The sequence below is a fragment of the Ranitomeya variabilis genome, chromosome 1 (genome assembly GCF_051348905.1).
Source record: "Ranitomeya variabilis isolate aRanVar5 chromosome 1, aRanVar5.hap1, whole genome shotgun sequence".
Classification (NCBI taxonomy): domain Eukaryota; kingdom Metazoa; phylum Chordata; class Amphibia; order Anura; family Dendrobatidae; genus Ranitomeya; species Ranitomeya variabilis.
In genome coordinates this window covers 995084133-995098557 of record NC_135232.1, presented here as the reverse complement: position 1 = coordinate 995098557, position 14425 = coordinate 995084133, and the positions used below count along the sequence as shown (strand labels likewise).

Below are 14425 nucleotides of genomic sequence, written 5' to 3'. Positions count from 1 at the left end.
ACGATGATGTCATAAAGGTTGCCTCGACCAATCAGCGACGGGCACAGTCTGCCGCGAATTCTGGAATCATCATTGTCCATATACTACGGGGACATGCATATTCTAGAATACCCGATGCATTAGAATCGGGCCACAGTCTAGTCTATATATATAATTGTCTAAGGGTTTTTCTGTCTTTCTGTCTGTCCTGGAAATCCCGCGTCTCTGATTGGTCGAGGCCGCCAGGCCTCGACCAATCAGCGACGGGCACAGCATGGCGACGATGATGTCATAAAGGTTGCCTCGCCCAATCAGTGACAGGCACAGTCTGCCGCGAATTCTGGAATCATCATTGTCCATATACTACGGGGACATGCATATTCTAGAATACCCGATGCATTAGAATCGGGCTACAGTCTAGTATTTATATAAAAAAGGTTCAATAAAAAATAACCTATTGATTTCTATGGTTTTTTAACCATTCTCTGTCACGTGCGGAGGGAGACTATGCAGGAAGGGGTGAGCTGTAACCATTACCTATTGTCAACTGATCGTGTTGCCTATAGCAACCAGTTAGAGCTCAACTTACTTTCTTAGACTGCCTTGCATTACCAGTGTGAGAGTTGTAGATCAGGAGAGCAGGCTCTCAGTCATTACATGTCTCACACTGGTAACGCCTCCTTTCATTTAATATAATCTCTGGAGGAAGATTCCTGGGGAGATCTATGTCCTGCCTGTAGCTCTTAACAACTCATTTAGATATTAAGAAAAGCTTGGATTTCTCTGGAATAAAACATTGCATTGCAGATATCAATATATCATTTTATTCAGCTTTCTATGACATGCATGCCCATAAGATCCTACTGACAGATTGCCTTTAAAGGGGTATTAAAAGATTAGAAAGAAAGTTAGCTCTGATCTCAACAGTTTAAAGGGAACCTGTCACCCCCAAAATCGAAGGTGAGCTAAGCCCACCGGCTTCAGAGGCTTATCTACAGCATTCTGTAATGCTGTAGATAAGCCCCCGACGTATCCTGAAAGATGAGAAAAAGAGGTTAGATTATACTCACCCAGGGGCGGTCCCGCTGCGGTCCGCATCCGATGGGCTTCGGGTCCGGGGCCTCCTATCTTCATATGATGACGTCCTCTTCTTGTCTTCATGCTGCGGCTCTGGCACAGGCGTACTTTGTCTGCCCTGTTGAGGGCATGCCAGACCTGTTACTCTCCACAAGGAGAAACCTTACCTTTTAATTCCCAGTCTCAGCCTCTCACCCATGGAAATCAGGTCTCATACTTTGTACTGACGAGAGGCAGTACCCCGAAACACAGTGTCTACAAATTGAGATTCTGATTTGGCTTTTATCTAAGTCATGTGACAAGGCTCGTTAAAGGGTCGATAATGACTTGTAGGATTGCTACTTCCTATAGGTGGCACTACAGTTCAAGTCCTCTTCCTCTCTGAAGAGACAATTTGCATACCAGTCCTTTGAGCTCATCATTAATCAACTCGGTGACATAGGAGTTCAACAGCCACTGGAGCTCATACATCACCGACTTGATTTATAATGAATTCTGAAGGCTTGAGAAATACTCAGCTTTAAGAACGGGTTAAATTACTACAAAAGCTAGCAAATCAATCATAAAAGCTGTCCTGCAGAGAACATGGGTTTCTTTACCAGTAACCTTCTCATTTAATGGATGCTATGCAGATGAAACTTGTTCAGGGAGTAGGGGAGGCTCCTGCTGCAGCCAGTTGCCAAGGAATAAGATAAATAATTTTTCCATTATATCATTATATCTAAATTATATTTCAAGTTTGTTTCTATTTTTTAATCCAATGACATTTCTCTAAGCATGTTCTCTCTAATGCACTGTCTGCAATCAGACTTTTCAGGTACAGAGTGTAAGGATTCAGGATTGGTCGATCACCTGATGCCATGCTGTGAGGGAAGAAATGGGATCTCCCCCTTTGCATGTCTTTCAGGAAATACCGATGAGGACTTGTTGAACATGGAAAACCTGAGCAGTGTAAGTAAAAAGTTTAATAAAAATATGAAATGAATGAACATGAAAAGGTACACTGCTGCAGGTACACTCAACTCAATTTTATCATAAAGAGAAGCAGAGTAATGAGGGATCCAGTCTTACCAAGGGGGTGAGAGTGCCATATTACACATTATGGCATATAGTCCTAAATCTTACCACAGTAATCAGAGGGAAAGTCCATCAGCTGACATATTACTACAATTTTAAACATTACAAAAATGAACAGGCTCAGGCCTTTTCCAGGCTCATGGTTAATGCAATCAATTGCATTTGTTTAGATGGTGGGGGTGAGGCAGGGGAAATATAATACCACTTCCAATATATATAGCATCAAGCTAGAGAAAGTTTCTTTTACTTTTAAATGGTACCTTTGATGTTCCCACAGCTCATGATGCAAACTGCTTACATTCCTGAGAAGCATATTCCACTCTTACCATTTGTGAGTAATTGTACTTCTGGACGAAAAAGGTACCTTAACTCCTATGCCTTGGATTTCTTCAAACATGGTTGCCTGATAGCCATTGTGGAAGATAATGGGTATGTTTTATACTCTTCTTTACTTACAGAATATAGTTATGCATTCCTATTGTTTATCTAGTTATTACTAAAATAATTATAGAGGTGGTCCGCTATTCGGACGACCCCTTCTCAATTGCTACATTACCCCATGTAAAATCAAAACAGCGTATTCTCACCTCCAGGGCTGGCGTCGTTCTAGTGAAGTCAGGTCTCCTGGGCTCAATTGACGTTGTTACCCACATGGATAAAACTGTTAATACCCTTCAGCTAAAGACACAACAATGGTCACTGATATAACTTGAAACTGATAAAATTAATTTTCAGTTGACTAAATATCAACCATTGAAAATCAGACATTGCTTTTGAATAGTGGTTCCACAGTAAAATGTGAAAAAAAAACAAAAACTAATGAAAATGGCCTGTACAAAAATGATGGTATCCTTAGAAAAGGTTGAAAATAATTTGACCATAGGGACATGTTATACTAAGACATGTCCTCTGTATTAAGTATCACCGGTGTCTACAAACTTGTAATCAGTCAGTTTGCCTCTTCATAGGGAGAAAAGTAGTCACAGTGCTGTTTAGTATCATGGTGTGTACTACACTGAACATGGACCAAGGCAAGCTAAAGAGAGCGTTGTCTCGGGAGATTACAAAGAAAATTATAAACACTTAGAGCCTTATTTATCTTTTGCAATTTGTTTAATTGTTTTTGTCTTGTATTAGCTGATATATTTTATGTAAAATTCTTCAATATGGACCACGTGGTTTATGTATTTGACACAAAATCAAAAATGCTGTTTTCGTTTTTTTTTGGTCTCCAACAAATTTTTGCTACTTTTTTGCACCAAAAGTCGCAAATCCATGAGCAAGGTGCAAAAATGTGCCAAATTGAAAACTCCTGCAAAAACCTTACTTCACTGGAGTGAGTTGCGTAAAACAAAAAAGTGACATTTGGTAAAAGTCGCATTTCATGAATTTGTCCAAAACATCTGAATAAGCGTTCGAGTGTTTGAGGAAAAATAACACAGAAAACAACTTTAATTTTGGTACAAGACATCTAGCCTAGTTCCAACCGTCCCGGATCAGAGTCTGTGTCCCGCTGTCTCAGGCAGTGAGCCAAAGTGTTCTGTAAATAAAGCTTAAAATTAATAATAAACATTATAATTATACTTACCCGTCCAGTGATGTGTCCTCCCGTCCCGCTGTCTCCCGGCCGCATCTGCTTCCGGGGCCGCTCATTAACGGCTTCGGCTTTTTCCGGCAGGGATCCTGACACCTGATACATGCTGTCCAATCCGTGGGCAGCATGTATCAGGCACTTGCTGTACTGGCTGTTAGGCATGTTTGACTCTGAATGCTGCAGTGTTTCAGAGAAAAACATACTTAATAGTCACCAGGGACCAAGCCACGTGTCATAGTAATCGGACAGGGGGGTACTCGGTGGCTTCTCCTCGCCAGCTGCCCTAGTTCAACAGTTCTCTGCCTACGTGCACATACAGGCAAAGACCTGTTAATCCAGAGAAGTGGATGGGGAGAAGCCACTGCGCATTGGAATTGGGCAACATGCATCAGATGTCAGGTTCTCTTTGAATAAGCACTCCTCCTTCCATCAAAGTTTTTATTCTCGTAATATATTGCAGTCATCATATTATATACAGTACTGTGCACTTACAATTGCTCACTTTTCCCTTCCAACCAGCTAATTCTTTTGTTTATCATTAAGACATCACCTGATTAAAAATTGACGTCTGAAATCTTCTAAGCTATATATAGAAACAGGGGGTCAATAGTCCCTGCATGAGTCATAAATCACTGCAAAATCTAAATTAATATTTTGTTTACTCTTTACTATCTGACACTAAACCTGACTCAATCCAGTAAAAAATACCGTAGTAGATGATTACTATGGTATATTGTTACTCTTTACTATCTGACTCTAAGTCAATTCAGTAAGGAAATACTGCAGTAGACGACGATTATTACAGTATATTTTTACTGTCCTTAATCTAATCCTAACAACTAATCTAAATTTTTGTACTCAATTCTTTTTTCTACAAAGAAAAACACCTGGAGTCCGGGTCAGTGATGTTCGTCCCCGACCAGCAGTTGACAGCTGTAGGACGCACATATGGATGTGGTGCAAAAAAGGGACAAAAAAAATAGGGAAAAAAAGTTCTTGCTTAAAGCGAGCGCGGGTACTAATCATTGGGTTACGCCTGATAATGACGACTGCAGGAAGCACACACAGAGGGGTGCAAAATGGGGTGGGGTAGAAAAATTGGAGAAAAAAAGTTGAAAACAGCAAGCACAAGTGCGAATCAGTTATTTGCGTCACTGATAAACTCAGGATGCAGGCACGTAGGCGGTGCAAAGGGGGGGGGAGAAAAATTGATAGGGATGAAAAAAGTCCTGGAAAACTGGACGTTGATCAGTGATTTGTGTCACTCATCAGTGCTCAGCCGCTGCAGGGCACACAAAATTAAAAAAAAAATGAGCAATCAAGTACTGATCAGCACTCGCCGGCAGAAGTGGGGGTTGGGAGGGGTTGGAAGGGGAGGGGAGGGAGAGGGGGAAAAGTGGGGAAATGTTCCTGCACAGTCAGACACAGCCATTAGACAGTACACAGCATGGGCACCTGAATAAGATCTCAGCACAGGAACATTATTTTTAAACATATCAAATTGTGGAAGTTATTATTATTCCAAGATCTATCTATTAAAATCAACTTTTATTTGTGGCTAAACCCCACAATATGCATATTTTTGCCATTTTCATTCACTAAATAGGAATCTTTTTTTTGTACATTTTTCACAGGTTTAATTCAGGGGACGCCTATTACAAACTAAGGGACTTCTACCTTACCATTGCATCTATAAGGTAAGACATTATTCCTAACCAGTTCTTTTATTTATTCAATAGTCCACCTTTCCTATATAAAGTTACTATAAAACTTTATTCAGATGTCCGTGTAACACCTACATGTTCTAGCCGTAATTTTCACATATAGAACACATACCCATTGTAGTATGAGTCTCTTCACATGTCCGTTTTATTTTAGGGACTGTCTGTGCAAAAATCACAGAGACATGTCTATTTTGTTTTATCGGTATCACTTATGAAGAGTTCCCATACAAGTCTATGGGTCCGTACGTGAAAAATACTTATGGCAAAAACAGACACACTGACAAAATAACACAGTAGAGGGATTATTTCCAGAAACCGTGGTCATGGTGAATATTAACACCACATAGTGACTTCCTAGGTTCACATCACGTTTTAACATCCTATTAAAATATATGTCTACTTCAATAGCAGCTAACTTTTTCCATCTGGCCCATACAAAGACTTCTTCGATTATGAACTTGTATGCAGAGGCAGGATGACGTTGGCACCTTACTTTTCCAGCACCCACCTAAACACTTCTTCAATCTACACAAACCAGCAATAAAATGTTACCCCAATTCTATTGCCTTTTGCACTATTTGCCTTTATTATTGTGCCCGCAGTATGGCATGATACCCCAAAATGCTGTACTTTAGATATGCTGTTATGTTATCATATGTTGTCACAAATGATTACCACAACATCCACAAATATAGTGCCACTGTGTGAGAATAGTCCGCCATTAGTGCCCATATACAAGAGATCTTCTCAGTGCTGCATTCAGTAATAATTTGCTTGTAAGTCCCCCCACAGTAGTAACACCCAGCTTCAGTGCCCCCACATTGTAATAATGCCCTTGGATGTAATGTGCCCTTGGATGTGTTAGTGCTAGTGACGGCATTGAAATCAGTATTTTGCATCCATTTTAAAGCAAAAATTTGGAGAATTAAAAAAAATAAATACAAACAATGCGTTTAGAATAATTTTATATGGGATCCACTCCGGAGTTTGGCATTAAATCTTTTAATGCCACTAAAATTTTCATATAAAGAAATAAACCTACATTCTAAAGTATAATTTCATTTCCTGAAAGTAGGCACCTTAACAATTGAATAAATGCCGTATAAAACTGCATACTCATGTGCACCTTCATACAAGTTTGCCTCAACACTTAACTCTATGTAAAAAAAGAAGTCCCATTAAATTTGACAATCATACTCTCTCTTTACTAGCCACTCACATATGGTTTCACATAGTTGGCAGTGCCCTGACCAACTAGGAGTCTCATGACAAATTACCAGCCTCAAGGAAGTTTACAAGTTAGTTTGGGTCAGGAGTCAAGTGGTCGGTCTAGGGCAGAGGTGTCAAACTGCATTCCTCGAGAGCCGCCAACAGGTCATGTTTTCAGGATTTCCTTGTATTGCACAGGTGATAATTTAATCACCTGCACAGAATGATTCCAGCACCTTGTGGAATGCTAAGGAAATCCTGAAAACATGACCTGTTGGCGGCCCTCGAGGAATGCAGTTTGACACCCCTGGTCTAGGGTATTGCAGTCTGTCAAGAAATGTGAAATATGGCCGTCTAACCAGGCCTTTGGCCTTCTTCACATGTCCGTGTTTAAACACATGCGTGAAAAAAATGGTACCATGTCATCAGTGTTTCCCATCAGTGTTTCCTTTTTTACCATCAGTGTGTCATCGGAATTTTTCCAGTATAGATTAAGAAATGTTGAACATGTACAGCACACAGATGCCATCCGTGTGCGCTGTCATTTTTTTTTTATCGGACCCATAGTATTGCATTGGCCCTTGTCATCCATGCTGCAAAAAAAATGTACATTTACATAGCATCATAGGTTATAATGGGTATGTGAGATATCCATGAAAAATGGATACCACACGTACTCGAAACACGAACGTGTGAAGGAGGCATTACAGAGACAATAAATCATGGCATAAAACTTGTTAGTCTGTTCTTAGACATCAAACAAATGTTGCAGTCCAAATATTTTGGCCATTTAAGACTATATTCCCACAATAAGCATTTGGTGTGTTTTTGATGTTGCTGCTATTCTGCAGTATTTCTGCACCTATTAGCTAAATTAGGTTACTTGCAGTTATGTTTTTATACCATTTTTGATGCTGTGGTCTTAGTCTCTTTTTGCCATTTTATGTTTTAACCCCTTAGTGATTGAGCTAATTTTCACCTGACCTGGCCAAATTTTTAAAATCTGACTATTGTCACTTAGAGGTCATAACTCTGGAACACTTGAACGGATCCCACTGATTCCGAGATTGTTTTTTGTGACTTACTGTATTTCATTAGTGTGGCAACATTTATTTAATATGACTTGCATTTATTTCTGAAAATATCACAAAAAAAAAAGTTTGAACAAAATGTCACAGCGATACTCCACGTATAGTCAAAATGTTCTCTTTGGAGGGTTTGGAACAGAAAAAGCACCATTTTAGTTTTGGGACAGAAATTGGCTGAAATAGATTGTGGCCTCCATGTCTCATGTGCAGGGCACCTATGGTGTCTGAACAGCAGAAGCCTCCCACAAGTGACCCCTTTTGGAAACTACCCTCATGGATTTTGTTGAGCGCAAGTGCTCACTACTCGAATTTGCATGGAGTGCTGGGGTATGCACAGGCAATCCCCGCATGTTTTTTGGGTGTCTACCAGTCGCAAACCATGGAGGGCAGGGACTTGAGCATATCACTTGAGCACCGGCGATACTCTGTACATACCCCAGTACCCGATGCAAACTTGAGTGGCGAGCACTTGTGCTCCACACCAGTCATCATATGGTCATTTTTTTTTCTCGTTTTTTTACTTTTGAAAAACCCTAATTCTAATAGAAAAAGAATGAAATAAAAAAAATAAATCTAAAATAAAAAAATGTAATTTGACTAAGGGGATAACACAGGGAGAGATGATTTACTAATTATTGGGCTTTTTATAACACTGATAGGGTCTATCAAAGTGATCAAAAGTCTGGGTCCAATAGGAAACTTCCCTGCTGTTGCTGGGTGCAGGCTGGCAGATCTCTGCGGGTGCACTGCTTATGCTTCCACTATTTTTTTTTTCATGAAGTGGAGGCTGGGGGATGGAGCAGGAGGGTCTGGGGGTTGGCAATGGTGCTGAGGGTGGCTTAGGAACATAATTTCTCCTCTGACATGTTTCATCATGTCAGAAGTGAGAGAAATTATTTTTATAGCCAACACACTTTTTTAATTTACATGATTGCCGTTATTCATCTGAATAACGGTGCTCACGTAATTGGGGTCTGGAAAAAAAAGTCTCTTTTCGTGCCCTCTAGGGTCTCAGCTACCTCCGGAGATTTTCAGACTCTGGGAGGCGCAATAGACTTATTCCCGAATAGGGAGGGAATAAGGCCCCTCAGTGGCCGCTGATTTAATGTGCATTGACAGTTGTTAAGGGGTTAAATAAAGTTATTTTGTTTTTGAACACTTCCTAGTATTTGGCTTTGACAAAACTTTTTTGATACAGTCAAGTGTGGATTACATGTGTTTTTAGTTTTAGTGCGTATCCGCAGAAGAATGTTCAAAGACGCACCCATTCACATTACTGGAATCATAAAACGCTGTGTTTTTTTGTGCAACGAAAATATCAATGTTAAAATGTCACCAAAAAGTTATCATGGGTAGGTGAAGAGAACCTGTCAGCTTGATTTTGTCTGTTAGGCCGGGGTCACACTTGAGGCAAGAGACTCGCACTGCACTCACAATACCCGGTACTGAAGCCGGACACTCCGGTCCCGAGCTCCGGCTGCAGTGCTGGGTATTGAGGCGAGTTTCTTGCATTGCCCTTTCAAGTGTGAACCCGGCTTTAAAGGCGCTGCTATACAGATTAAATAGATGCCTTTCGTGAAGAAATCTGCATCCTCATTGTTCTTTAATCAGCATTTGAAGTTTTGGTGTAATAACCTTTAGGTGCATAGAGGCGAGACTATGGGTAGGGTCTTCAGTTCCTGCCCCGGCCCCTCCTCCTGTCTCCAGTGTCTGTATGACAGGTCACTACTTTGTGATTGACCTGCCTCCTGTTTAAAAGTTTGCGCCGGCTTCACCGCGGACGGTGCTTGCGCAGTTTGATCTTCTGTCAGCCTTCAATAAAATAGTGCCGGTAGCAGAGCGAGATCTCAGCTCAATGATGTCCTTAGAGATTTAATTGAGCAGAGATCTCAATCTAATACAAGGCAGCTGGCAGCATATTACTGAAGACCCCCAGAAGATAAATCTGTGCAAATGCTACCCTTGCAAATTTTCAGACACCAGAGGGATCAGGGCAGAAGCTGAAGACTCTACCCACAGTCCCGCCCCTATGGACGTAAAGTGTATTTCTTCACTAAAGGTATGTATTTAATCTGCATAAAAGTGTCATTATGGCCATGCCTTTACTTTAACATGAAAAACTATGCTAACAGGTTTTTTTTTATTTTAAAGGTTTCTGGGTTTTAATTGATATGAAGAACTAAGTTCTAGTCACTACATACTAGGTGCTTCAAGCATATAAAGTCAGGGGTGTAACAACTGCGGTCGTAGAGGTTGCACTGTGGCCAGGTCCGTTTGGGTAAGGAGCCTGACCACGCCGGCACAAACTTCAACTGTGGATGTGAGTCCTAAGACACACATTCAGCTGAAGTGTATTATAGTACACAGACCCGTCAAGTCTGTGCGCGGCAATATACGCTACCGGCCAATCAGAAGCCAGCAGCTGATGTCGGCATGCATGTGACTGGGGGCGCATGACAGTGTCATTATGCGCTCCTGTCACTTCCATGCCGAAGTCAGCTGCTGGCTTCAGAAGAGGACGCCAGGCGCCATGGTAGCGAAGTTTATTGTTTTTTTTTCCCATTAGAGAACAGCGTCAGAACAGGGGACATATACCAGGATGGGGGAATTACATATCAGGATTGGGGATGTATATACCAGAATGGGGCCCAGTATATGGAACATATATACTAGAGTGGGGGGATATCTATCTTATCTATCGCTCTCTCTCTCTCTCTATATATATATATCTACAGTACAGACCAAAAGTTTGGACACACCTTCTCATTTAAAGATTTTTCTGTATTTTCATGACTATGAAAATTGTACATTCACACTGAAGGCATCAAAACTATGAATTAACACATGTGGAATCATATACTTAACAAAAAAGTGTGAAACAACTGAAATTGTCTTATATTCTAGGTTCTTCAAAGTAGCCACCTTTTGCTTTGATGACTGCTTTGCACACTCTTGGCATTCTCTTGATGAGCTTCAAGAGGTAGTCACCGGGAATGGTCTTCCAACAATCTTGAAGGAGTTCCCAGAGATGCTTAGCACTTGTTGGCCCTTTTGCCTTCACTCTGCGGTCCAGCTCACCCCAAACCAGTCTTGATGAGCTTAGAGGTAGTCACCGGGAATGGTTTTCACTTCACAGGTGTGCCCTGTCAGGTTGAATAAGTGGTATTTCTTGCCTTCTAAATGGTGCTGGGACCATCAGTTGTGTTGTGCAGAAGTCCAGTGGATACACAGCTGATAGTCCTACTGAATAGACTGTTAGAATTTGTATTATGGCAAGAAAAAAGCAGCTAAGTAAAGAAAAACGAGTGGCCATCATTACTTTAAGAAATGAAGGTCAGTCAGTCTGAAAAATTGGGAAAACTTTGAAAGTGTCCCCGAGTGCAGTGGCAAAAACCATCAAGCGCTACAAAGAAACTGACTCACATGAGGACCGCCCCAGGAAAGGAAGACCAAGAGTCACCTCTGCTTCTGAGGATAAGTTTATCCGAATCACCAGCCTCAGAAATCGCAAGTTAACAGCAGCTCAGATTAAAGACCAGGTCAATGCCACACAGAGTTCTAGCAGCAGACACATCTCTACAACAACTGTTAAGAGGAGACTTTGTGCAGCAGGCGTTCATGGTAAAATAGCTGCTAGGAAACCACTGCTAAGGACAGGCAACAAGCAGAAGAGACTTGTTTGGGCTAAAGAACACAAGGAATGGACATTAGACCAGTGGAAATCTGTGCTTTGGTCTGATGAGTCCAAATTTTAGATCTTTGGTTCCAACCACCGTGTCTTTGTGTGACGCAGAAAAGGTGAATGGATGGACTCTACATGCCTGGCTCCCACCGTGAAGCATGGAGGAGAAGGTGTGATGGTGTGTGGGTGCTTTGCTGGTGACACTGTTAAGGATTTATTCAAAATTGAGGGCATACTGAACCAGCATGGCTACCACAGCATCTTGCAGCGGTATTCTATTCCATCCGGTTTGCGTTTAGTTGGACCATCATTTATTTTTCAACAGGACAATGACCTCAAACACACCTCCAGGCTGTGTAAGGGCTATTTGACCAAGAAGGAGAGTGATGGGGTGCTACGCCAGGTGACCTGGCCTCCACAGTCACCAGACCTTAACCCAATCGAGATGGGACCACAGAGTGAAGGCAAAAGGGCCAACAAGTGCTAAGCATCTCTGGGAACTCCGCTAAGATTGTTGGAAGACCATTCCCGGTGACTACCTCTTGAAGCTCATCAAGTGGATGCCAAGAGTGTGGAAAGCAGTCATCAAAGCAAAAGGTGGCTACTTTGAAGGACCTAGAATTTAAGACATAATTTCAGTTGTTCCACACTTTTTTGCTAAGTATATAATTCCACATGTGTTAATTCATAGTTTTGATGCTTTCAGTGTGAATGTACAATTTTCATAGTCATGAAAATACAGAAAAATCTTTAAATGAGAAGGTGTGTCCAAAATTTTGGTCTGTACTGTATAATATATTTATATATATATATATATATATATATATATATATATATATATATATATATATATATATGCACTGTAGGGGTTCACTCGCTCAGATGCGTAGGAGGAAACAGGAGGCACATTCTCTTCAGTGTTCATGTAGGTTTATTCACTCCATAAACCATTTAAGCCAGCAAAATAAAGGTAAACAGTCTTACAAATAGCCTTTGGCTCAGGCATAGGGAAACAAATGTCCATTCCTTCAGGCTCAGTCCTGAAGCCTTAACACACTGTTGAGGCTTGCCCCTCCACACACACAGACTCCTGTCTGTAGTGTCCGCCCTGGACACATGGAAATCTGTCCACCATGACAGATTCCCACACTCACTGCCATGTGCCAAACACACCTCCATTATGTAGCCTGAAACCACACCCAGGTACCTGTCACATGATTAGACATGTGGTTCTGACATCACCACAGGTCCTGAAACAAACATAGACAGGCATGGTTATGCCCCTTACCCAGGGGTGAGGTATATGGGTAGCCAGACCCTCCCATCTCTCATAGCTACCCGTAACCCGGACCCAAATATACCAAACAATGCCTTATTACCTTATGTGCATTAAAGAAAACACTCCGGGTTACATCACAGCGACAAGCCTTCTCTGTGATACATACCTCCCGTCGACTATCCAACCTTTAGCCACGTTACAGCACACACACACTGATTCAATTCATTGGAAAGGAAAACTACAGTAAAACACATCCCAGGAATAAGGCCACAATTACTGATATGAGTTCACTGCATGTTGCAGACAAGTCACAATTGAGTATGGAGGTAATACAGGTGCAAAATATTGATGAGTGTTATCAATCAGTAGACGCAGTGTACTACACCTGTGGGTCCGCCTCTAGTAGGTGTACACACCGGAAAATGATGCACGTCAGAGAGCACGTTTTCTGACGTCACCATTATAGTGTATGGCCTCGTCGGTGCATACGTCTGAATCCCGTTTTACAGGGGTTTCGAATGTAAGCCCCGAGGGATTCACTGAAAGGGTGTGCGCTCTCCTTGCTGCAGCCGTCACTATTCTGTTAGAGCAGATTTGCACTCTGACTTGACGATTTTTATCTGCATATTGGATCAAAACCAGATGGTATTTTATTCCTATGGAAAATAAACTCTGACATGTAAACATGCCAATAGGCCATAAGTATGTGAAAAAAGTAGCCTAACAATTTACTTAGGAAGGTCAGATAGGCAATGCTAGATTTATTTGTTGTGCCTTGTGCGTACAAGCAAGGATATGAATAACTTTTGATTATTCTCTTTTTCTTACAGTGTTTCTTTGAAAGAATTGTGTGAAACCGACCCAGTTACACTGGCCTTTGAACAGCTGAAATCAATGTATAAAGAGAAATTAGATGTAGTGTAGCAAGTCTAAGTACTGTATCACTACATTTCAAGCAAGAATCACTTCAAAGTTGACAAATTAAAAAAAATGTTTACAAATGGTACAAATCTAACAAACTTTCCATAAAAAATGATCACTGAGAGCGCATACTTTTCACTTTAAGAGGTTACTTAATGAAAGCAAAAAAATAAATGTAATAAAGACCAACCCACAATATATTTTATCAGTCTTTCAGATTAGCCATTTTGCGATTCATCATACAGGTAATTCCAAACTTTTTTATTTTAACTATATGTTAGTCTGAAGCTTACGTCATTGTGGATTTTGAAATTTGTAATAAAGCAATTCCCTAATAAATGATCAGCATTTTGTATATTATTTCAAGTTTTTTTCATCTTTAAACCCTTCACGACATTAGACGTAATGGTATGTCCTAATTTAAAGTGAGTTTCTACAAATGAACATACCAGTACGTCCAGGTGATTATCTTAACATAGGAGCTGTGCCCACACGATCAATGCTTGGAGCTTAGCCACTGCTGTAATAGGACCGGTTCCAGCACCACCACTGTCTATTTACCGTAACCCTCTAAATGGTGCAATCAATAGCGATCATGGCATTTAGAAGGTTCAAGAGGTAGGCGGGCTCCCTCTCTCACCCCACTGGGACCCCCACAAAGCCACCACAGGGTGCCAATGGTTATCAAGGCAACCAGAATTCAAAAAATGACTTCTTGGTCTGCCAACTACAGTGGTCTGATAGGCTCTGGTATATGCAGGGTATAACAGGCATTTTGACGGTGTAAAACTGACC

General features: G+C 41.1%; 1 protein-coding gene across 1 annotated transcript in view; it reads left to right on the top strand.

The window, feature by feature from the left end:
- Window positions 1-13969, top strand: part of DDX60 (DExD/H-box helicase 60) — a 288318-nt gene extending 274349 nt beyond the window's left edge. The window contains exons 36-39 of the mRNA XM_077279474.1: window positions 1865-2007; window positions 2411-2562; window positions 5362-5424; window positions 13540-13969. Coding sequence (XP_077135589.1) covers window positions 1865-2007; window positions 2411-2562; window positions 5362-5424; window positions 13540-13633 — 452 coding nt within the window. The 3' untranslated portion in view covers window positions 13634-13969. The remainder of the gene's footprint in view (window positions 1-1864; window positions 2008-2410; window positions 2563-5361; window positions 5425-13539) is intronic.
- The last annotated feature ends 456 nt before the right edge of the window (window positions 13970-14425 follow it).